This window comes from Pelodiscus sinensis, chromosome 23 (genome assembly GCF_052426305.1).
Source record: "Pelodiscus sinensis isolate ZL-2025 chromosome 23, ASM5242630v1, whole genome shotgun sequence".
NCBI lineage: Eukaryota > Metazoa > Chordata > Testudines > Trionychidae > Pelodiscus > Pelodiscus sinensis.
In genome coordinates this window covers 15,913,180-15,938,860 of record NC_143074.1, presented here as the reverse complement: position 1 = coordinate 15,938,860, position 25,681 = coordinate 15,913,180, and the positions used below count along the sequence as shown (strand labels likewise).

The 25,681-nt window shown below is 41.4% G+C and overlaps 1 protein-coding gene across 2 annotated transcripts; it reads right to left on the bottom strand.

Moving 5' to 3' along the window:
• Positions 1-1,955: 1,955 nt before the first annotated feature.
• On the bottom strand, positions 1,956-25,078 carry GTF3C4 (general transcription factor IIIC subunit 4). Of its 2 annotated transcripts, XM_075905779.2 has the most exons (6): positions 24,692-24,831; positions 20,016-20,076; positions 17,487-19,310; positions 14,716-14,846; positions 13,567-13,655; positions 1,956-12,314 (listed from the first exon to the last, which is right to left on the bottom strand). In XM_075905779.2, exons 3-6 carry the CDS (start codon positions 19,230-19,232, stop codon positions 12,250-12,252), a joined length of 2,031 nt encoding a protein of 676 aa, XP_075761894.1. In that variant the 5' UTR covers positions 19,233-19,310; positions 20,016-20,076; positions 24,692-24,831; the 3' UTR covers positions 1,956-12,249. The 2 variants fall into 2 exon arrangements, with proteins under 2 accessions (XP_075761894.1, XP_075761893.1); XM_075905778.2 differs by lacking the exon at positions 20,016-20,076 and having other exon boundaries at positions 24,692-25,078.
• Between the last annotated feature and the right edge of the window lie 603 nt (positions 25,079-25,681).

Below are 25,681 nucleotides of genomic sequence, written 5' to 3'. Positions count from 1 at the left end.
AAATCCCTTAGTGCAATCTACAAAGCTGCTAACAGCCTACATAACCAGCACATGTGTATATTTGGAAGTGGATCAAGCATATTACATTTACATTTACTAGATCTACAGTTGTTACTACTTTATCAGTTTTATCTCAAACTTGTCTCCTATTCTGCTCTCCTCCTTCTCCCCCACGGGATGAAGGCCATATTTGTACCATTCAGCAGTGAGTCTTACCAACAGAATAAATATAAATCAAAGAGCACGAGTATGCTTCATACAGAGGACTTGTCAACCTCAAAGCCAGGTATTGACCAAGTTAGGAACAGGAAAGAGGTCCCAGACTGGAGGCCTGTCTTGCTGACATTCAAACTGTTTGTATATTTTCCATAATTGTCAAGTTGCCAGAATACAAAATTAAGCCATTGTTAACACATGGCTTTGCAAAGCATTCCTCCCACCTACGGACACCTCCCCCCCTTTCCCTGATTCTGTTATGCGGCCTTGAAGGTCTAAACCCTTATTTCTCAGTAAACAGACTGAGGCCAGGTCTACACTAGATCCAGATGGTTGCCTTAAGGTATGTAACTCCAGTTATGTAAATAATGTAGCTGGAGTCAACATACCTTAAGCTAAGATGGGCATCATCTCCACAGTGGGAGGTCGATGGAAGCAAACACTCCCGTTGGCTTTCTTTACTCATGAATCGAGAAGTACTGGCACCAACTGGAGCCACTCTCAGTGTTTGATTTAATAGGTCTTTACTAGACCCACTAACTCAAACACCAAAAGACTAAACTCCGGTGCATAAGTATAGACATGGCATTAAGACAGCAAGTTTTGTTAATCCTAGAAAGAGGGGAGCAACCCTCTTTTTCTATAAAGGCAGAAAGAGCTAGGGGAGGGCATTTCAAAGGGAGAGCAGTGCTCTGGCTGTGTTCAAAGCACAAAATCAAAACTATTCCTTTTAGTCAGTATTAGAGGTATTCACTAGGGTCCCAAATTCAAGTCAATCAGCTCAACACAGACTCCCACCAACTTCCATAGGAACTGGGTCAACTCAGAGTCCCAGCCCTGAAAGATACTCACGATCTTCAGTTCTCCGTGTTCACTGGGAATGGAGGGTGTTCAATGCCTTCCAAGATCAAGCTGTAGAGAATTTGTTGGTGAGCCAATAGTCCTCAATATTTTAGGCTACCAAAGGATAAGCCTCCTGAAGCAAGTATTGCTGGTGATACTTGTACATCCTGCATTCTTAAAATGTTATTTTCTGTTTCTGATCCTCCCCAGATACAATGATGGTTTGATTTAGCCCAAAAGTTCAGCCTTAACTCTGAATGTTCAAAGGGAGTTAAATACAGCCGAAAAACATGATGCAGATTTTAGGGGCTGACTTTTGAAGGAGTCTTCCCAGTTTTTACATGGAGCTCGTCCCATAAAGGATTACAATATGGTGAGTTTATTCAAATCCTTATTGTTTTGGTAGTCAATCTGGTCAATCAGTTGACAAACTCACCTGATGCAAGGTTTCTTTTCACTCTATAGAATAGAGGCAGCAGGCTGCCATATTTAAATATTTGTTTAGAAATCATCAGTCAACAAAACCTGATGAATGGGAGGGCTGCTTAGATGCATTAACTGTACAAATTCCTTCCAAAATACCAGGAATGTCCAACCAGACCCATTGGCCAAAACAAATGTGAAGAGGCTTTCAAGTTTAATAATTGAGCTTTTTAAATGTGTTTAGATTTTACAAAGCATAGGCTCTATTCCCCATCCTGCACAGCCCCAATGTACTCATGCAGAACCTGTGGCTGTATCAAGAGATCTCAGCTCACATTACATTTCTTCACCATGAAGCAGCCACTTCAAAGAGTTGCCCTCTTTAAACCACAAGTTGCCACCCTCCCCCTTCAAATCTTGGGAGCCCATGTTTCTCCCCTAAAGCCGTCCCCTTATAATTCACACAACATACAAAAACTAAATTTGTTTATTTATTGGAATAAAAAAAACGGGTAGGATTACAATGCTACTGTCGCAGTATACAAAACACATCATTCCAGTTTGCTTCACATTTACAAAAAAAGTGCCATATATACAGCATCAATATTCATAGCCACTTGGTCAGACCCTCTTATGAACTGAATTTGAAATACAAGGGAAACTGGAGATTAAATATTCTTCCTTTCAGCCTGGTAACTGAGTGGCCTGCCAGCTGAAATGCTCCCACCCCAGAACGCACTTTAAGTGGCCTATGGGACTCAAAAGATCACTGAATAAATTTAACTTCTAAATTTCATGTCAGGTAAAAATGTGTTAAAACTTGAAAACTCTTCATTGAGCCCCTCCATGGCCCTCGGGACCAGTTAACCACAATAGTATTAAATAGGAAAAATACCACAATTGAACATGGCACCATCTGTAAGAGACACAGCAGTGCGTTTCTCTATGAAGAGGAAACTCCAATGCCATCGTCTACCTACTGGCTTATCCCGCTGAAACCTAGAATAGCATAGGGAAAAATCTTCACGTCTAGCCCTGACCTATAGTATAATTAGCATTCCTAAGCAACCCATGTACCAACCAAGAGGCGGCTGCATTCAACCCACTGTCTACGCATAGTCAGAGGCCACAGCAAGGACAACAGGATCACACATACAAAATGTAAAGCAGCAGGGACGCGGCATCTTTTGAATTAAGAGCGTAAGTTTTAGCTTTTAACTTTACAGTAGAAATGGTGAAAAGGCCCATGTCCCATTCTTTAGAATAAGAGAGTGGTCTTCAGGCTGAGGGCCTGGGAACACTTCCTGTGTAGAAATATTCACACGTACTTTGTACAATTTAACACAGAGTTTAGGATTAGGATAAGTGTTAATTTTAGTTCAAGCATTTACACATACCCCTGCTTCACTACAGTTTAATGCAGACACTAGGTCACTGTACGTAGCTTTGGGTATACAGTAGTTTCTATGATACATGGAAAGAACTAATGAGGTTTGATTTTACACAGCCTATATTCCAGGCGCACTCTGTACTAGAGCAGGGAACTTTGCTGAAATTTTGGTTGGAAAAAGGGAATGAAACTTTGAATTGGCCTATCCACGCATACAAACTGTGCTTGTTTATGTAAAAATCAGGGCAACTCTAGTGTAAATCTACCCGTGCAAAGCTAAACCACAAGCTTGCAGCAGTTCAGCTGCAACAGTTTTGAAACCGATTCGATTAAACTGGTGCAATTTGTATGTTTAGATCAGGCCTGAAACAGAGGCTTCCAGAGATGCTTTAGAGCAGGAGTGCTAAAGGGTAGACATGAATGTGGAAAGGAATCCAATAGTATTAGGTACTCAGGCAATTTCATTTGTATTAACCACATACCTACAACTTTGTATCTATATTACTGTGAAACAATTGTTTAGGTCTTACCTCTAACTCTGACTTTGAGGGTTAAAAGGATGAGTATGTTATTCCCATTCCCAGCTGCAAAGAGAGGATACAAACCAGTTTTAATGCTTGACTGTAGCATGGCTTGCACATATACTACCTTCCAGAAAGCTTCTGACCTTGTAAAGCAGAAGGTGGCTCCCAGAATGGACAATTGAATCTCATAAAGAAGACAGTGAAGGCAAGCAGGTAAAACAAACTAGCAGCTGTTTCTCGACTGGTGACAGCAAGCACAGGCCTATGTCATTGTTCGTCTGAAATGCCTCGCTGCTTCGTCCACAGAAAGACACAGGATAGTGTGGTTGAGTGCCTGCTCTCTAAGAAGCTAACCCAGCCACAAATTATAAGACTTCTGTAGACATGCTTACAGCTGCGTTTTCTATGCCTCTACAATGGGGTTTCCTAACCTGGGTCGCCATTACATTTCAAAAGGGTCCCCAGGTGTCTCCCCAGGTGTCTCTTAAGGAGCCATTCACACATTTTTTGAATTGCCCTGGGTCACCAAGTCTTCCTGAATTGTCAAAATGGGTCCCCATCTGGAAAAGGTTGGGAACCGCTGCTCTATAAAGATGCAGGGTTGAAGTATTGAAGCCTAAAAATCCTACATATTAACATGAGAGCAGAAACCCCCTTATGGAGAAAAAGGGTCGTTCTTTTTCCCTGACCTTCCTGCACAGGCTATACACAAAGGTATCAAGTGAGGATATTTGTGACTGTGCCTATAAGGAATTCTACTGTTTCATAAACTGCTGAACACCAGACAAAGGATGGCATGTTTAGGGTGTTACTAATCTCTTGACTAACCAGTCCTCAATTTTATTTTGAGGCATAAGGATGGTACAAAACAGAGCTGAAACTTGCAGAGGTATATATCAATTAAGTATATAGGAATTTACATGCAACTCTTCCCTCAAGGAATCCTTAGCTCTAATGACAAAATAAACGGGTATCCACACACTGAGCGTAAAGCCTTTGTATGATACATGAACTACTAGGGAAATTCACATGATATTTGGAGAAATGCAAGGAAATGTTTATTGGGTTTGTTAGAAACCCATGAACAAGTACGAACACGTCTCTTCTGGAAAAACCAGGCACATACAACAGAACTGGCAACCTGGAGGGCGCACTTAAGACCAGGGTGTTTAGAATAACGTATGTATTCAATTACTTTTAAATATAAGGAAACAATGGAGAGAAGAATTAACTACTGGACGAGGCAGGGGTAAAAAGCGCTTTCACGGCTACTGATCCCGACATCCTCTGACACAAGAGGATTGGCTGGAGCACTGGATCCAGTTGCTGCTCCTCCAGATTTCCAGCACCACATGAGTGATGATTCTTTGACCGATACAACAGAAGAGGTTTAAGCACAAAATCACCACAAATCCAGACCGTGCCTTTCCGGAGTCTGTCTGTTAAGCCATCTTGGCAGTCAGGATTTCTTAGCTAGCACCATCAGAAGAGGATTTAGTTTCTCTGTAGGCTTCCGTTAGACTTACCACAATGAGATGACAGAGTCTGATATTTAATTAGCCTTTTACACTGCTTTAATCCAATTAACCCAGTGTACTACCTGGTATGTTTTAAACTCACAGTACAACAGGAAAAGTCTCAAACTCCAGGCAAGGCAAAGCTTAGGGAAACCAGTTACACTAGTAACAGTGAGCTTCTTCCAATAATTTCTATCAGTGAGAACACAGCATCCTGGTACACACACTGGGGGTAGGAATTGCTTGAGGTCAGGATGGAAGATTGATGTCCATATTAGGGATGTTAATGGTTATGTTAAGGCCAGAAGCACCCCCCACTCACTGCGGGCAGGGGGCAGTTCCAGCCTCACGGGGCCCACTACAGGCAGGGTTGCCCACAATCCAGCCAGAATAGCACCCGTCCATGATGAAGGGGTGTTCCAGCCATGCTGGAGCAGCCCTCCTAACAGCCTCCCTGCCGTTTAATCGGTAAACTGGTTATACTTAACATTTAACTGGTTAACCAATTAAACATCCTTATTCCATATAAATCCCAGTTCTTAGAGGCATAAACAATGAGGAGTCCTGTAGCACCTTAGAGACCAACTAATCTGTTAGTCTCTAAGGTGGCACAGGACTAACTCATTTCTGCAGATACTGACAAACACGGCTACCTCTCTGAGACTTAGAGGCATAACAAGCTATTACTAATCAGGGATCATGACAGATTAACTTCAGGCAGAGAGTAGGTGAGATATGTAGCTATCAATCCCCAAACATAACAGCAAACAACTTAAGTCTTTTTGCATTTAACATATAATATCAAAGGTGATGCACAATGCAGCAACTCCAGTTTATAGCACCTCAACTGGTCCTGAAATATTTAGTCAGTTTTAGAGCTACACAAAAATGAGCAGGTTAAACTGAAATTTTGAAAGGTACCGTGACAAAAGTAAAATCCCTGCAAGCTGCATGGAAACTTTTCAAAAGATACCATAATAGAGGCTCAACTTAAATGTATACACCAATTTTAAAAACACAGTAAGAGAACCAAAAAAGTGCCACTGTGGCTTGGCTTAACCAAGTTAAAGAAGCAGTGAGAAATAAAAAGGCATTGTTTAAAAAGTGGATGTTAAATCCTAGTGAGGAAAACAGAAAGGAGCATAAACTCTGTCCAATTAAGTGTAAAAATATAATAAGAAAGCCAAAAAGGAGTTTGAAGAACAGCTAGCCAAAAAGTAATAGTAAAATGTTTTTTAAGTGCATCCGAAGCAGGAAGCCTGCTAAATAACCAGTGGAGCCCCTGGACGATCAAAATGCCAAAGGAGCACTCAAAGACGATAAGATCATTGCAGAGAAACTAAATGAATTCTTTGCTTCGGTCTTTGTGACTGAGGATGTTAGGGAGATTCCCAAACCTGAGCCATTCTTTTTAGGTGACAAATCTAAGGAATTGTCCCCGACTGAGGTGTCATTAGAGGAGGTTTTGGAGCAAATTGATAAGCTAAACATTAACAAGTCACCGGGACCAGATGGCATTCACCCAAGAGTACTGAAAGAACTCAAATATGAAATTGCAGAACTGTTATCTGTGGTTTTTAACCTATCCTTTAAATCAGCTTCTGTACCTAATGTGAGGCTAATATATAAAAAGACTCTAGAGGTGATCCTAGCAATTACGGACTAGTGAGTACTGGGCAAATTTGTTGAAACTATAATAAAGAATAAAATTGTCAGACACATTGATGAACATAATTTGTTGGGGGAAAGTCAACATGTAAAGGGAAATCATGCCTTACCAATCTAATAGAGTTCTTTGAGGGGTCAAACAAACATGTGGACAAGGGAGATCCAGTTGATATAGTGTACTTAGATTTCCAGAAAGCCTTTGACAAGGACCCTCTCAAAAGGCTCTAAAGTAAGTTGTCATGGGAGAAAAGGGAAGGTCCTCTCATGGATGGATAAGTGGTTTAAAGACAGGAAACAAAGGGTAGGAAAAAATGGTAAGTTTTCAGAATGGAGAGAAGTAACTAGGGGCTGTACTGGGACCAATCCCATTTAACCTATATATAAAATTATCTGGAGAAAGGGGTAAACAGTGAGGTGGCTAAATTTGAAGATGATACTAAGTTGCTCAAGATAGCTAAGACCAAAGCAGACTGTAAAAAGCTACAAAAAGATCTCACAAAACTGATTGGGCAACAAAATGACAAGCGACATTTAATGTCGATAAATGTAAAGTAATGCACATTGGAAAAAATAATCCCAACTCTACATTAAAATGTGATGAGGCTAATTTACCTATAACTATTCGAGAGAGAGATCTTGAAGTTAATGTGGATAGTTCTCTATAAACATCCACTCAACGTGCAGTGGCAGTCAAAAAAGCAAACAGAATGTTGGGAATCATTAAAAAGGGAGAGAGAATAAGACCAAGAACATCTTATTGCCTCTATATAAAACCATGGTACGCCCACATCTTGAATACTGTGTACTGATTTGGTTGCCTCATCTCAAAAAAGATATATTGGCATTGGAAAAGATTCAGAAAAGGACAACAAAAATTATTAGGGGTTTGGTACAGGTCCCATATGAAAAGAGATTAAAAAGACTGGGACTTTTCAGCTTAGAAAAGAGGAGAATAAGGGGGGATATGACGGACGTCTATAAAATCATGACTGTGTGGAAAAAGTGAGTAAGGAAAAGTTATTTACTTGTTCCCATAACATAAGAACTAGGCTTCAGGGAGTAGCCCAGTTAGGCTGTACAGAAAAAACAACGAATGGTCTGGTAGCACTTTATAGACTAACAAAACATGTAGATGGTATCATGAGCTTTCGTGGGCACAGCTCACTTCTTCAGATGATCAGAGATGAAAACTCCGGTCATCTAAAGAAGTGGGCTGTGCCCACGAAAGCTCGTGATACCATCTACATGTTTAGTTAAAATGCTACCAGACCATTTATTGTTTTATAACAACTAGGAGTCACCAAATGAAATTAATAGGTAGCAAATATAATGCAAACAAAAAAGGTTTTTTTCCACACCGTGCATGGTTGGCCTGTGGAACTCCTTGCCAGAGGAGGTTGTGAAGACCAGGACTTTAACAGGGTTCAAGAAATAACTAGATAAATTCATAGAGGATATAGGCCCATCAATACTTGTTAGCCGGGGTAGGTAGGAATGGTGTCCCTAGCCTCTCTCAGGGTCTGGGAACGGGTGACAGGAGAGGGATTACTTGATTATCCCCTGTTCTGTTCACTCTCCAGGGGCATCTAGCAGTGGCCACTGTTGGAAAACAGGATACTGGTCTAGATGGACCTTTGGTCTGACCCAGAATTGCAGTTCTTATGTTCATATGTAGATGAAGGCAAGTTAATTTGAAGGCCTCTATTATAAGTCAGTAAATTTGGAGCCCCCAAATCTGTCTCCCCAAAAGCTGGAAGAAAATCTACTAGAACATTCAACTATTCACTTTCAGTGCAAAGGGGTTTAAGTGCTTTTGAAAACCTTGACCTTGAACGCCAAGTTTCTCACACAACCACCAATACCAGACTTTACCTTCAAACTGTTCTCTGTGAACCGACTGTTGACACCCCTCCCCCCAATATATCATTCTAAGATTTCCAAAGGGATCCACACCTCCATTCAAAAATTTTAGGTGCAGGAAATGAAAAAAGGTTTAAGACCACTGTTTTAAAGAACCACAGATTAGTTTTTAAAAAATGAACCCTCAAAGATAAAGCAACACAAGAATCTGTTTTAGTAGAGTGGAAAAAACATCCTTATACACAATTCTGCCACGAGGGGGCAAAAACTGTCTACTTCCCTTGCAAGAGAACAAAGTAAGGAGATCTCAGCAGAGAACACCTCATTTCCCCCCTCCTTACTGCTGCTTCTATAGCATTTTTTCCCAGGAAGTACCAATCTAGCCTTTTCAGTCTACCACCATCATATCCATGGTATCTGGGTGTGGTCTATGGGGTTTCTACAACATTTAGTTAAAAAGATGATTGTGTGATTACTTCAGGCATGTTTCCTTGCAGTCAGATTACCAGGCTTTCATAATCCAAACACATTTGTTGTGCTGCATACACATGCTTTAATCACAGCAGGGATCCTCTAGGATGACACATGCCACAGCAAAGTTACACAGAAGGGGTATGAACCCCAGACTGATGGCTGTATTTGCTACCTCAGCACTATCCCAGTATGGAGCGGAAATATATGCATAGCCTCTTCCTAGGCTCAGTGACTTGCTCTCATCTTGCAGACTCCCAAGGAGGACTCCTTGGACTATTGTTCCATTCTCCTGTGTCTTTCTTGAATTGTGTAATGCTCCTATGAGTTGCTGGGGACAATTCTAAGTACCTTCCCAGAGGAGAGCAGTTCTTGTGCAAGACTATTGTACTGAGAAATAGGACTAAACCTAGAATGGCAAGTGATTGGTACTACTCAACAGCTACAAGTTACTTCTCTAGAGGGAAGTTCTGAGAGGGTAAGTGGGAGAGGGAGGAAAAAAATCCAGTGGGACTCTACTGATCTGAAAGTGCCTATTTTATTCAGCTTTCCACTAACTGCCAAAAAAATGCAATGGCTTAAAAATCCACACTACTGCTTCACCCACAGCAATAAGAGTCCAAAGCTATTTCTATGCAGAATCTGAGACTCCCAGCTATCTTGTGACATGCAAACTGGCAGGTTGTGGGAAGACTTTAAAATCCCATCAATACAACTGCCATTTTATACAACCACCAAGTTAATCTACTTTGAGTGTCCAATACCTGAAGATGTCTGAACCAATGCTGAAAGCAGCTTGGACTCTTACCTTCCAAGTGTATAAGGCATTATGCTCTAGCCAGGGCAGCTTGAGAGAAAAGCTGCTAAAATTATACTATCATTAAAGTCAGTACAGAATAACATGTTTAGGTCCAATACCATTTAGTCTGCCCAACCCAGAAATATTTCAATGGACCAGTAGATTTTACAACCACTTAAGCCTGAAACAGAAAAAAAAAGAAATGCATCAAGAAAATTAGATTTCATTTATACAACACCCTTTTTTTTAAAAAGAAAAGCTCCTATAATCCCTCCCCATGATCGGAATTATTTCAGAAAGGCAACAGAATATCTGGACCAGCTGATTAGGACTGTTTTCACAAGGCCATTACCCACCACCAATCCTAGACTCTCTCAGCATTCAGATTTTATTGTAAATGATGCATTTGTTCCCCAGGGAAGGGAGAGTTAGGCAGCATCTGAGAAGGGAGAAGAATCCTGACATTGACACAGCCATGGTACTTGCCTCAAACTGAGCACACAGTTAAGATGTCAGTGCAACCGTTCCAACTGACAATGGTTTTCCATCTCTTGCTTTGCTAGCTGAGACTGGCAGCTACAAAATAAATATACCACTAAGTTTTTAAATTTGTAATGGACAGCAATAAAAAAACTAAACATTTCTTTAATACAATTATGGTATCACTCCCAGCAATATTTACAGACAAGGCTATGGTTCTTCTACAAATGAATCTGTGCTTATGGTTTTCTAATCTTATGATTCATTAGAACTATTGTCTATCGTAGGAGCACTATCAGATCAACTTCCATGAAACACTGAACTATAAAGGCAGTTGGCTTGTTTGATCATGAATTGAGAGATGACTGCTCCTAGGAAGGCAAAGGAACATTAAGACAATGTGCATAGTCATTAAGACAAGGAAACTTAAGCACCAATCCACACATGCATTTGTTGAATATTTTCTGGATAGTTTCTTGCTGCTTGCAAACACCTATATTGCATTTGTGCTCTGTAGCAGAGTCCACACAGAACATTAATGCACAACAAGCTGATGCACCATAAATTCATACCCTTGCTTCAACGCAATAACAAGCCTGTAGAAGTGAAGTGTATACATCATGCATCCCAGAAAGCAAGCAACTAAAAACCTGGTTTTCAGTGGACTGGCATTATTAAGGGTGCAAGTGGAAACAGAACTTTGGATTGCCTGAGAAAATGGTTTTTAACCAGACAAGATGGATTCTATGACAAACTCATTTTGGAAGCATTAGTCCTCTAGCACTTTGCAGAAAGTTGAAAAGGAGATGCCCCCCACGCAGGCTGGGTCCCAAAGGCAGAAAGGATAATTTTCCAGTGGGACAGTCAAAGAAAACACTGTTTCAGTGACAATGGGAAATAGGTTCCACCAGGATAATTCAGCTGCATGTTTCTGAATGCTTGATATAATCATCTCTCTCCCATTTTATAACTCTCACAGAAAAGCTTCCCCAGACTCGGAATGTTTTGGTTAGATATTTCCCATATAATTTAGTAGCTCTCTTTTATTATCTATTATAAAAAGCCAGTTTAAGAAAACCAAGAGACAGGCAGAAATGACTGTTTTTTGGCCAAGTTATTGCAATGTTTTTGAAGAGAATCACACTGCCAGATTGGAGGGAAGGAAAAACAGTTATTGGGTCACATAGAAAGGGACTGTGGTTCCAGCTGACAGAATGTGCAATGAACCTAAGAGAATAGGGGTTGGGACATGTGGCTAAATAGTTAAAACTTATTTCAGAAAAGGTCAAAAAGATTCAAGTACTAGATAGCATACATTTTAGAGTTGGGTATCTAAAGCTAATATAATTTATCATTAGGATTTAAAAACTTTTTCTTAATGGCCCATATTTGGCACAAGCTGCCAATTTAGTTTTCTGACTGCAATTTTTTTTCCAAACCCTGAGAAATACCAGGAATTATTTTACCTATTATCGAGTGAAACGCAGTGGCTGACTTCTCTCAAGTGTCTAAAACTGACATGCAAGTCACTAAGAAATATATTAGAACCACACATTATTTCGAATAGTTTAATATTCTGTGGTACAGTGAGTGCCAGTACTCATTAAGCGAACAAACAGGAGCACTGCAGACAGAAGCCCCCTCTACCCACCAAGACTGTTCAAGTACCACCTCCTGCATTCTGCCTGATTAGGATGCTCTGACCCTTGAGAAAAGCATTCAGTTCTCATCAGAGATGGAGTTCAGGGTGCATGCCTCTCAGATTTGAGGTCTTTCAATAGAAGAAAATGAGACCAATCAATGCTGATGCTCTGAGTCCATAGTTGCCTTAAAATTGCTTAATAAATCCTTGTGCCAGGAGGTATTCAGAGGGTGCTTTTGTTTCTGGAGAACAAAATGGGTCACTACACTACTGAGCTTCAAGTGTTCCATTTACGGGGTTAGAAACAGTATCTTTTCCCCTTCAGTAAAATGTACATACTGCTGCACCTTCTGTCTTCTTCCAGATTGAAGTTTTATGCAGTACAGAAAATGTCTTCAGCTTCCCTCAGCTTTTTTCTAGAATACAGGAGAATCACAGAAAGTACAAGGTCCTTGTAATAACCTCTTGATCCATTCAGGATCTGCAAATAGGAAAACAAGTGGTTTAAAGCCAGAGCGACACAGAAGAGAGATCACAAATGATTTGGATGAATATTTTCCTTCATACCCTTTACCTAGGCAAACTTCTACTACAAAAATCTCTGAAATGATGTTCTGAGATATATCTCTGACAAGACTAACTGAAGATTTAAGATGAATCCAACTCCATTAATATTAGAGAATTTAATACACTAATTTAAATGCCACACCATACTATAAAGGAGTGGGGAACCTTTTTTGGCTCGGGAGCCACTGACCCACAGAAAAATCAGTGGGAGCCACACAAAAGTGAGAAGAACCAACCCCTTCTCCCCCCTTCTTCCCCCCACAAAATTAAAACACTCACTGGAATGGCCCGATTGAGAAGCAGAAAGACACTCCTCAACTTCTCATTCCCTTCATGCACCAGCCCCAGAATTTGTAGTTCCCCCAAATAGAGGGAGTGATAGCTCAATGTTTTGAGCATTGGCCTGCTAAGCCCAGGATTGTGAGCTCAATCCTTGAGGGGGCCATTTAGGGATTTGGGGCAAATCGGTCAGGGATGGTACTTGGTCCTGCCACGAGGGCAGGGGACTGGACTCAATGACCTCTCAAGGTCCCTTCCTGCTTTATGAGAAAGGCACATCTCCATTTATAAATTCTGGGGTGGGGCAAAAACGAGAGGTTCAGTATGTGGGATGGGGCTGTCGTGAAGCAGGCTAGGCATGGGGAGAGGTGAACACCAGCTCCCGCCTGCCCTCTGAGTGTAAATGTGTAGCCACTAAAAAATTTAGTTACGTGTTTACAAAAATAAATCTTCGTTAACATCCCTAGCAAGAATCAGACAACACAAGTTGTGGGCAGGGAACATGATTGTCAGTAATCTACCAAGATCCTTCTAAGTTCATGCTGAGAAAACTCAACTTTCACTAAAATCAATAGTGCTTACCATTTTGTAGGATTGGTGTACAATTTGTACATGTAAAGGCATCTAATTAAATTAGTATTAATTGTCTAGCCTGCTGAAACACTCCAGTACAAACTGCATATGAAAATGCAATACATACATATTACTTTCTCTCATTACTATATTCTAATTGAAGTTTACAAGTGTGACACAGATGACAGTAAAACATTTTGAAGAGCAGAATGTTACTACATACGATAACTGCCTGAAATAAGCAAGTCACTGAAACTGATCTTTGTTGTCATACAGATGATGACTTGCCCTTTCAAGCCATGGAAGTAGCTTACCTTCTGGGGTTGGATGCCGTGCAATGCTGTCATGAAGCAGACACCTTCTGTATACCAAACTCTGGCAGGACTGGTAGGTTAAAAAGCACCTGTAAGATGGCAAATTATATCATCAACAGAAGTTTCTAATTGTATGCTTTATGGCAGAGGAACAAATTCTGCTCTCAGCTAACAGCTGAGCTTCTGTGAGGCTGTGGAAGTATAAAAGCAGCATTTGGCTCAATCTCAAAACAAGCAACTTAAAGTTTGCCTTGTAATAATCTACATGTACAAGAGGTCACAAGACAACATATCAAGGGTCAGGGAGTGAAGTATTTCCACTATTGGCTTTACCATTTTAACCAGCATACATCCAAAGGGAAGATTTTGCGAGGTATTTCAGTGGACAGAGTCACTGAGTCGCAATCACTATGACTTAAAGATGCATGCAGATTTTATGTACTATATAAGGGGCTTACAACACTTAGAAAGGTCAAGGGACTCTTTCAGGCAGCGGGTTCTGGTAGCATCAGAATAATTAATTCACACCGGTGGCTGTGACTAGACCTCTACGGAAAACTGTCAAGTATCCAATTTCTTGGTCTTCAATGTTAAAAGCTTTCGGAAATAATAAAGTAACTCTGGGCATGCAAACTGACTAGTTTCATTAAGACATAACCAGCTGCCAGATTTGACGTTAGCAACAAAGCAATTTGAGATAAGGTGCATAAGTAGCCAGAAATGCACAAAACATATTTCAATAATGACTCTTTTTCCTCTTCCGCCCTCCCATCCAAAAACTGCAAGCCATTTGATTTCCTTTTATTTTCCTTTGGGGGGGATGGAGGAAAAAAAGAGAAAAGAAAAACAATGAATTATGAGCACCGAAGTATTGGTTTTGAGAATAAAACAATATTTAAAAGAATATAAATAAGGTCAAATTTAGGCCTGCTTGCCTATTTACCTCTAAACTATCCCCGAGTTCTTCCTCACTCTTAGAAAGTACGTGATACCTTGTCTGCTTCCTCTTTCCTAATCAGAACGCAGACAACATACTCCATTACATTCATTATCCACACTATGAGAAAGTATTTTACATTAGCTATTGAAATGCCTTCCACTCATCTAAACAGAGAAGAGAATCAAAGCAAAAGCTGCTTAATAACTTACCTGAGCCAAATATGGCCATTGGAGCAGACCGCCTGTTTGCGATCTGTGAATGGCAAGATCTCTTTACACAGGCTGCAATGTTCTGGGAAAGTCTGTTTGTTCATTTTCTTTAAAATATGTCCAATCAGCACCTGGGAACACATGGCAGTCAGCACTGTTTATACAAAAAGACATTGCCTGTTGAAAGGTGGAGAATCTCACAGGATGGCATGATTTCAGAACAAAATACAAGATGCAAAAATCCAATCCACCTAATTGAACTCAAATAAAAGAAAATGCAACTCAGATACATAGTGCTGTAGTAGAGATGAACTGATTTATTCTAATCCACATGCTAATTATGCAACCCAATAGATTTAACTTCCTAACCTCACATATAATTGAAAGTAATACAGGGTGGACTTCATGAGTGGCCTCAAAAGCAGGAGTTAGCTAGACCAAGGGGAGGTCTACTCCCAGGCTCCCCTCCAAGCCCTGGCACGGCCTCCTGGCCCCGGCTGCACTCTTGACCCTGGCCAGTCCCCCAGCCGCTGGACTACTGGCCAACCCCCACCACTAGCCACTGAGGCTCTCTGTGGTCCTGCCAGATCACAGGTGTTGCTGGTCTCCAGAGTCTCAGATTTTAGAGATTCAAACTATACAGATTTTTTTTTTTTTTTGAAAAAAAAAAATCAGGATTTTTGGTGACTTGAAAGAAAATACAACTTGGACTTGCGATCCATTTATTAGACCACGTTAGAGATCATCAAAGTTACTGCATAATGCTTTTGTTTAAAAATAGTCTCATGGCTATGACAATGGAGGAGTCTGAAGTGCTGTTATTTATGAATCTGATGAGTTTGTTTTAGCAATCACTGTCGTAAATAAAATACATATAGCAGTGCCACTGAAATCCAAAGTATTTGGTCAAATTTATATCATACTTGTCATTTACAGTTTACCTTTGACATTTCAACTGATACAAGTCATATCCCTAAGTTAGTGAAGAAATATTTTAGGCAGTGACAACAATCATGACTGACGGAGGTTCATAATAAAATTAGCGAATTATATATACTTCTAAAGCCCAGAAAAAGAAGCTATTCTGTCTAAAAGATGTGAAGGGCAACCTCCCTTTCTTTCAGGTTTTTTTCAATTCATAGTAATTTGAGGGTGCCAGTAGACCACAGCTGTGTTGACAAAATATTCGCCAGTGAAATACTAAAGGCCACTCAAAATCTTGAGCTGGCACACACTGTTCTGGGCTGCTTGTTTACAGCAGTACTGAAGACTACACTGGTTTTGTACTTGTTTCCAAATGCAATTAAAGAGATTGATTTTGATCTTTGAAGCCTAAATGATGCAAGGCTTCAGTTACTGTGCAGAGTTTGGGGATCATATTGCACCACCTTGTTCAGTTTCAAATAGGGATGTGAAAGTAACTGTGTACACTTTTTCAGCAGTTACACGTTTACTTGCATAAACACATTTTACCATCCCTAGTCCCAGAGGGCAAGTCTAAACTGCAAAGAAAAACCAATGGTTGGCTTGTGCCAGCTGACTCAGCATGGGCTGCAGTGCTGTTTCACTGAAATGTAGACTTCTGGGAGCCCCCCATCTTTCAGAACCCAAGAGCTCAAGTTCCAGTCCAAACCTAGAAACCTACACTGCATTGAAACAACCCTGTAGCCCAAGCACGGCAAGCCTGAGTCAGCTGGCATGGATCAACTGTGGGTGTCTAATCGCAGTGTAGATATACCCTAAATCTGAACATCTTGCAGCAGACCATTCTCAGTAGAGTCTCTCTTGCTTCCCTTCTTGGTCTGCTACCACACCCATTTGTTAACTTCATTACGCAGCATAAGGAACACAGTTCAAGAAAAAGCATGAAAAAACAGAGTAAGCTCTGATGGGTATTTTTGTTTTCAGGACTGGTGACAGACTGGACATTGATCTTGTATTTAAAGATTTACAGCAGAAGGGAGAATTGTAAGTTTGGGGCATGTTCTTACCAGTGCTTGGATGCAGCAACGTATTTAGTTATGTTTAATATTTTCAAGAATATAATTGTACCCAGAGATTCAGACAACGAATACACATTTTACAAATCAAATACTGAAGTATCTTTAAGACATAATTTAAGTCAATGATTTGTTTTCAGTTTTCACAATGTTTTATTTTGTCATTTCTAAAGACTCTCAAACCTGATGTTTTTCTTGACTTCACAACAGCACGAAGGAAAGTGGGTTTAAAATCAGCCAAATTTATCATTTAAAATGAACACTGACAATATTTTATATAAAACATTTGTATTTAAGAGCTATCATTACTGAAGTCTGTTGAAGAATTAAAATCTTGAAGCTATACTACAACTGATTGGGTTGGGGAGGACTCCATTTTAATTTAAATAAATTAAGTGGTAGATAAACTTAACCAGAGGGGGGGAAAAAAACAAAGATGCCTTCTTATACAACCACATTCTTTCAGCTCATTTAATTATTGTGAAAGTGATTAGAGGTCTGTCCTCCTCCACAATTTACTCACCCCAGCAGAAATTTAAACAATTCCTTATTATGCCTGATGCAAATTCTAAAGCGTGTCTTCAGATTTCCCACATACAATACCACCCACCATCCTCAGTTAGAAAGGTAGGCAACTAATCTCCAAAACAGATACAAGTCAGCTACTTTACAAGCAACCCTCCACATTTGCCCCCCAAAGCAGTAAACTGAGAATGGAGAAGACCATGGATTTTGTGGTATGGAATTCCAAAAATATACACATGCACTTACTCGTGCTGTTCTGTCATCATAGCCTTCATCAGACATTAAGAAATCACATACTCCTCTGGTAGGAATGCTGGTGTTCTCTGTAATCCACGTATGCAAGTAAACTTCTCCCAACACCCTCTTCATGTGTTCCCTTGTCAAGTGCATTTCTACTGCTTCAATTTGTGCCTGTATTTCAAGGAGCTTCTCTTCCATTGGCTCATGTCCTACTATATCACTAGAGTGGGCAAGAGTGTCATCTGCTGGGTCACCTGCATCTGTTCCTTTGCTCACTTCACACAAACTCTGCTTGCTGGCCTGTTTTGACGTTCCCTCTTCTTGATGATCATCCTCAGTACTGCCCATTCCAGGGGAATCTGATATTAATATTTTTGTGTCTTCATGTGAAGGCCTCCACATGATCTCAGAAGGAGTTTTCTGCATTGACTGGTACAAAATTCTCAAGAGGAATAGCTTAAAACGCCAAAAGTAAGTTGATCCACAGCTCTCAACCTTTTTATCCAAGGCTTCTTGTAAGAACTGAGGGATATGCTTATCTTTTAAAATCTTCCAGCGCACAAGGTCTGTCAGGTCCACTTGTCTAAAAAGATTCTGGACAGAAGATTCCAGGAGCTGAGCAGCCGCCTCCTCAAATGTTTTGAGAGTTACAAACTGAACTAAATAGTTTTTGTTTACAGGGTGAAGGCCGTTGGTCATTCCCTCTGTTGTAATAACTGCTAGGTATGCGCCACATGGGCTTACGGCTATCCCGTGAGTCCGCACAGAGCCAAACACTTCCGACAGCTTAATAAGCTGATGCTCAAACTTTAATGCAACGTCTGTGAAGATGGGAATAAGTTGCCTTACCTTTCCATCACTTGAGCATGTGTATACTGTGCCATTTTGTTTGTCTGCAGTCATGGATACAATTGGTAAAGAATGAAGCCCTGTTACATGGGAATTATGGACATTCAGACCTGCTTTGGATATCAAGAGAAGACACCAAAACACATAAGATCCTCTTGCAGCCACCACTAAGCTACAGCTGCATTTTTGATAAGGATGGTAGAGAGGAATACATTTGATACTCTGTACGGGCAACTGATCCATTTCTTGCCATAAGACAACTGGTTGTCTAAGTGTAAAGTAGCCTTTAACTGCTTTTAAGTTAACAGGAAGGATTTTAACTGGTCCAAAAGCACTCCCTACAATGAGTCCACTCATCTTTCGGTTGTTGTGTTCATATTCCCACCAAGACAAGACGCTAGGGGAATTTATTCCTGACTCTATGGTATTGCACGAAGTAATGGATTCCTTACCCACAAAAGGAAGCTGAAATTGCCAAACTGCAATGTTTCCATTTTCAAAGAGTACGGCTAAGAGTACACTGCCAACATCTCGGCATTCATTGTTGTGTTTCACCTGTTGGGTGGTGCAGATACCGGACCACTCCATACGAACTGGAGTCTGCATGCTATGCCGTCTCTGAAATTCTGCAAAGTCCCCTAGATCTCCTCTGGGGGCCTCAAGCTTAGAAAGTTTGTAACTGTTTTCATACAGACGCTCTCCATAAATCTCTGTCAGATCAACCAGCTGCACCCACTGTAGTCTGTTGAGGTTAGCATGGATGGTTAATCTATTGTCCATAGTTAGAGCTGCTAGAAGGCATCTTCCATTAGCATCACAGCCCAGTGGAGACCAGCAGGAATATTTGAATCCTCGCATAGGTGGAAGTGACTTTCCTTCAGGGTTGAATACTCTATCTAGCATAAAGGTTTGACTAACAGTTGGATCCTTAGAGCTTGCAAACTTTTCCTTACATTCTGCAACCTCCTTTTTTGAACCAACCTGAAACAGAATAAGTATTATTAAAACACAATTTTATAAAAACATTTCCTAACAGTATTTTAGTGGTACTATTACAAAAAAAAATCAATTCTATACTCTGTGTCATAGGGGAGAGAGGAAGGAGAGAAGGATTTTAGCTTCCATTAAAATGGAAGACAGAAGGCTGAAAGTCTGGCCCCTCTGTTAAGCAAATATGATGGTGTGAACTTCAGCATGTGTGTCCAGCAGTTGAAAGGTACACACAAATTAAAATGAAACTCTTCTTTATACTGAACAAAAGAGGAAAACCCAATTGCAAATGTGTCATTTCTGCTAGACTCATCATATGGCCTCTCATACCTCCAAACGCAAACAAATCTCAAATCTGAAAAGCAGCATGCAGTAATATACCTACTTATTGGCATAAATGTTTTTAAACACATCATGAGTACAGATGCAACAAATTTACCAATAGCTACTTCCCTCCTCCAATATTGCTGCATTAGCCCCAAATGTTGAGTATTCTTCTGAAATAGCATCTTTACACTCTAAATTTAATTAAAGAGACATACTAGAAAATAAAAGCAAACCAATCAGTTTATGATCAAAAACTTGTAGACTAAACAACGTAATTGATACAATATTGCTTCCATCAACTTTCCTACTATAACCCTCCCCTTGACAGTTTATTCTCTCTACAAATTACAATAAAGTCTCCAAACTCACTTAATCCTGTGCATCATCTAACACTGCATAAGGGAAGGTCACATGCATAATTCTTGAGCGCCTGCAAAGGTTTAAAATGATTGTCAATTTTGGATTTGGAAGGGTCACGGTCTTAGCCTACAGGGCATGTTAACTTTGGAGTTTTGGCCTTTCTCCAATGTACTGAGCAGGGATTACATATATATTAAGTATCGGATAGGTACCAAAGATGTTAACATTTAGTCAACTACACAATTAACCAATAAACCTGGTCTTATCAGTTAATCCTGTAGACTACACGCACTCCTCCCTCCCTTGCTGCCTATGGCGGGGGAGAGCTTGTAGTTGGGGAATCCAGAACTGGACACAATACTCCAGATGTAGCCTCAACAGAGCTGAATAAAGGGGAATAATCAAATCTCTAGATCTGCTGGCAATGCTCCTCCTAATGCAACCTAATATGTCATTAGCCTTCTTGGCTACAAGGGCACACTGTTGACTCATATCCAGCTTCTCATCCACTGTAATCCTCAGGTCCTTTTCTGCAGAACTACTACTTAGTCAGTAGCCCCCCAGCCTGTAACAATGCTTGGGATTCTTCTGTCCCAAGTGCAGGACACTTGTCCTTGTTGAACCTCATCAGATCTCTTTCGGCCCAATCCTCTAATCTGTCTAGGTCACTCTGGAACCTATTCCTGCCCTCCAGTGTATCTGTCTCTCCCCCTAGCTTAGTGTCATCTGCAAACTTGCTGAGGGTGCAATCCACCTCCTCATCCAGGTCATTAATAAAGATGTTGCACAAAACCAGCCCTAGAACCGATCCTTGGGGCACTTAGCAGAATGACTACAGCCAAGAAGAGTGAAGTCTCTATCTGTCCCTAGGATTGATTCTCCTGGTCATAGTTGAGACACATTGATAGAAACTTGCACCTCTGTTTTATCTGTTCTGTGATAAACAGACAACTTAAGTTTGGGGAGCCTGTCAATATTTTTATGTTCTCAGTTGCATTGCAAATGAAAAGGAGAAATTTACAATCTCAAAATGCAGTTATAGTTGTCTAAGAGGCTACAAAGCAGTTCTAAATCCACTAAAAGCCAAATACATGCAAATTGAGGGAGGGGAAAAGGAGGAAATCTTTAAAGTAAGAGTTTGACTTGCATCTATCAGTTTCAGATTTGATAGAAAATTATAAGCACAGTCTCACTAGGCCTGTTTCAGCCTGAAACGGTCCTGATGTCATATGAGCAGTTCCTGCTTCTCAGCAATTCTAGAATGTTTTAGGTTGTGCCTGTTAGCAATGTTAGATAACGTGTAACTGAATAGTCATGTAACTGCATCAAATTTTAGTGGTTACACAATTATTCGATAGTCCCCAGGGGCAAGGCCAGCAGCCAGTGCACTCCCTGCCCCACTTCTGGGGAGCCTTCTGCCACTCTGTGCTATTGCTTCTGTATCAAGAGACAGCAACACGCTGCGGGGGGGGGGGGGGTGGAAAAGAGGAAAAAGATGCTCCATTGCTTGCAGGGAGCCGGCTTAAAAGCCTGTGCTTCATGAAAGGATGTGGACGCAATGGAGAAGGTCCAGCTGAGGGCAACCAAAATGATAAGGGGGCTGGGGCACATGACCTATGAGGTGGTTTGTTTAGTCTGCAGAAGAGAAGAGTGAGGGGGTATTTGATAAGAGCCTTCAACTTCCTGAAGGGAGGTTCCAAAGAGGATGGAGAAAGGCTGTTCACAGTAGTGATTGATGGCAGAACAAGGAGCAACGGAATCAAGTTACAGTGGGGGAAGTCTAGGTTGGATATCAGGAAAAACTATTTCACTAGGAGGGTGGTGAAGTACTGGAATGGGTTACCTATGGAGGTGGTGGAATCTCCATCCCTAGAGGTTTTTAAAACTTGGCTTGACAAAGCCCTGGCTGGGATGATTTAGTTGGCACTGGTCCTCCCTTGGGCAGGGGGCTGGACTTAATGACCTCCTGAGGTCTCTTCCAGTTCTATGATTCTAAGTGTGACACTAGCGGTGTGGAAGATCTTAAACAGGAAAAGACTTGCTGCAATCTTATGTGTATTTCATATCTGTATCTCTCATATACACAAGCAGGATTGGGGTCCTTCTGCACTACATCCTACATAAAACAGATACTGTCTATAATATCCCTGATCCATTGTCTAAGAAATCTACTTTAAACAACTGAAGTTGCACTTGAGATTACTCACCATCAATGTGCAATAACCCTGGGTTTTATAATCTATGCCTTTCCCATTTAAATTCAATCCAGTTATTTATATGAGGGTCTAGAAAGCCATTTTAAAGGTTTCAGAGGGGTAGCTCTGTTGAAAGCTCATGGTTCTATATATTTTTGTTAGTCTCTAAGGTGCCACTTATTGATTTTAAAGTTTTGTTTATGGAATTTTGCATCAGTGAAGATGCACTGCAGTTTACCTCAGTTTGAAACAGAGATGTAAAATCCTGTTTAATCAGTTAACTGGGATTTCAACCCCTGTCAGTTAACCATAACAGGTAAAGGTAGTGCTTCAGGGTTAACCATTCATATTCCCAGTTTTAAACTGCTGCAAATATTGGGGCATTGCATCTTTAACAGGAGAGGTTTACATTTGTGTAGCTACATTGCTGCAAAAATCCAAAATGTAGACGAGTCCTAAAACAGCCAAGGATTTCAAGCTTAAATCTTTATTTGCTAGCAATCAGATAAACAGAGTCAATGAACTCATCAGTCATACAGGTAGAGACTCACTTAGGACACACATTAAAAATTGTTTTCAGTCAACAAATAGCATACAATATAGGCGATCGCAAGGAGACCGATTGTAGTTAACACATCCACCCCAAACAAGTCCCAAGATAACATATCTGATATTAGAAGCTTCGGGGAGTAGCTGACTTAGTCTGTACAGGATAAACTTAAAAAACAACAAATAGTCTGGTAGCACTTTAAAGACTAACAAAAACAACATGTAGATGTTATCATGAGCTTTCGTGGGCATAGCCCACTTCTTCAGATGACTGGAGTAAAACTCTCAAGTTGTCTTTTCAAGGTGCTGAAGATGAGGTTTGAAAGGTTAGGAGTGACTGTTTCACAAAAAGCGTATGCCCACATGCAATAGGAAAATAATACACACAAGTGTCCTATGTGTACTCGTTTGAGAACGCACAGATTGCCTGATTTTACCCATATAGTTGCTATTGACACATTTAGTGCACTGGATGAAATAAATCTATTATTGTCACATATGTATTTAGTACATTCTTTCCCAATGCACTTCTAGATGACAATGTATTCTGCTTAAATTCAACACTCTTCTAGTTCACCAAGTACTAGAGTAGAACGGAAGCTGATTTGTAGTCTCATACAAGACTGACATCAGCTAGTGTCTGTAAAATTTAGCTGTAATTACAGGTTTTTTTCAGATGCATGGTAGTTGCACACTGAAACTGAAATAATTTCACTTAGACACTCCTGTGCTAAGCACACGTGTAGTTTTTGATTGTGTATTAGTGCCTCTAGTTCTAGATTAGAAGTTTTACTTTCTGGTTTTCATGCACTATAAATAATGCTTTAACAGAGGTATAAATACGTTACAGGTAATTTTAAAATCTGAAATAAAGTTTAACTTTTGCAAATCCTGTTTTAGTTTTCTTTTAAAGAAAAAGTGGCTCTGAAAATAAATAACTATGAAGGCTCAAGATATATCTAAGGTAATTTTTTTCTTTAAAATAGTATTTATGTTTAAAGCACTATGCTACATTACACAGTTAAACAAGAACACACTGAAATGTGCCCTACGTAAAATGAAAGAAGAAAAAGTATTACCTTCCCTAGACCTGAAGAAAAGCTCATATACTGAGCACGAGAAGCCAGAAAGCTAAGTTAGTCCAATAAAAATCATCTCACACACATTCTCCCTCTAGTATAGGCAAAGATGCATTCAGTTTACTCTAGGAGCTGCTCCAAGAAGCAAACACCAAAGCAAGAGTACTTTTTTTTAAACGAGTAAAATTTAGAATATTCTGCATACTACTTTTGCATGGCACTGATTCACAGACGGACTCAGCAACAATGTGTAGTGCCACATACAAATGAATACTGATTCAAACTAAAACCCTGTTCTTCCTTCTGGGCACAATGGCTTTGTATCGCCTAAGAGTTATCCCAGGGTAGATACTTCATTTTCCGGTAATGAATCCTTATCTAGATTAGCCTGGATCTGAGAAACAGCGGAGGTGGAGTCAGGGTGTGAGAAACCCCAGTTGTAAACAAAGCCACATGTACTCCAACTCAGGGCAACCTCAGGCAGCAGCGGTAGGGAGGGGACTGGATGAGGGACGGGGCCAAGAGCAAGGAGAAGGGCGGCCCTTAGGGGGGACCCAGAGCTCTGCTGGGTCAGCGACAGTGGTGTGGCCGCGAGCAGACCTCAAGGAGCCTCGCCATCAGCCTACCTCCCCTTGGGGGGGGGGGGCGGCAAGGCGACAATCAATGTCCCGATCTGAAGCCGAGTCTGAGGGCTGAGAGCGAAGGGGACGGAGAAAACACAAGGGCGCCCGTGGGGAGGGGGCGGCGCTCAACGCTGCAGCCCGCGGCCGGGAGAGGGGCACGAGTCTCTCCCCAGCCCGGGGGTCCTGGGCCGTCCCCAGGGCAGAAGAGGAGGGTCCCCAGGCGCCCTCCGCCGCCTCACCTTGAGCTGGCAGCCCGCGGCGGGCGCGGGCACGGCCGTGCGGTGGATGACCAGCTCCTGCCCGCCGCTGTGGATGTCGCTGAGCTGCTCCAGCACGGCGATGCTGCGGGCCGTGCTCACCGACACCCGGTGGTCCTCGGACCAGGCCAGCGGCTCCAGCCCGCTCACGCCGTGCTGCAGCCGCACGGCCGGCTCCCTCCGCACCGCCGTCAGCCGGAACCCCGCGCTGGGCCCCGCCGACGCCGACTCTTCTGCCGGCGACTCGGGGCTCGCCGGCGGCTCTTCCCCGCCCGAGGAGCGCGCGGGACTCCCCCCGCTTCCAGCTGCCTCCGCCGCCGCCATCTTACCACCGCCGCCGCCTCACAGGCCGCTCGGGGCGCACTGCGCATGCGCCGCGCCCAGCGAGACCGCGACCATCAAGGACCCCTGTTTAGTGTTGGTATGGGGTGGCCAACCGACTGCCTGAGTGAAACCCCCTTTCCGTTCTGCGCCCAGAGCAGGGGGATGGATGAGAGAGCAGAGTGGATAGAACCTTGAGGCACGGTCGTAGTGCCTGAAGGGGAGTGATATTATCCATAACAGTGATCAATAGCGATATTGCATGGGGGCTATCATTATAATAAACAACCACCATACGTATTAATCGTGCGTGTTGAACTAATATCCCTCTGAAATAATAATCCAACATGATGCATGGAAGAATTTACAATAATGTCAACAAGTGTTATGACACAATAGGAGGGGTTTAATTAATACTGTGCAGCTGTGTACTTAAATAATGTTACTATATTGTACATAATACCTCAACAGTAATTACTGTTATGGCATTAAAGCTGGGACATTAAGCCCTGCAATGCAGAGTCCTGTTAGTTGTGTGTTTGTACAGTGCCATAGCTCCCAGAACTCTAGGGCACAGGTCTATGAGTGGAGTAGCTGGGTGCAATACCAATAAATAATAATAAAACTAAAATGCTGTGTTCTTGCTGAACC

Excerpts from the sequence above, each read along its gene's own strand:
- GTF3C4 (XM_075905778.2), bottom strand. The coding sequence starts at position 25,033 with ATGGCGGCGGCGGAGGCAGCTGGAAGCGGGGGGAGTCCCGCGCGCTCC. Across the intron at positions 14,847-17,486 it reads ATGATGACAGAACAGCACGA|GTGCTGATTGGACATATTTT; the intron begins GTAAGTGCATGT and ends ATGTGTTCCCAG. Across the intron at positions 12,315-13,566 it reads ACGGCATCCAACCCCAGAAG|ATCCTGAATGGATCAAGAGG; the intron begins GTAAGCTACTTC and ends TCCTATTTGCAG.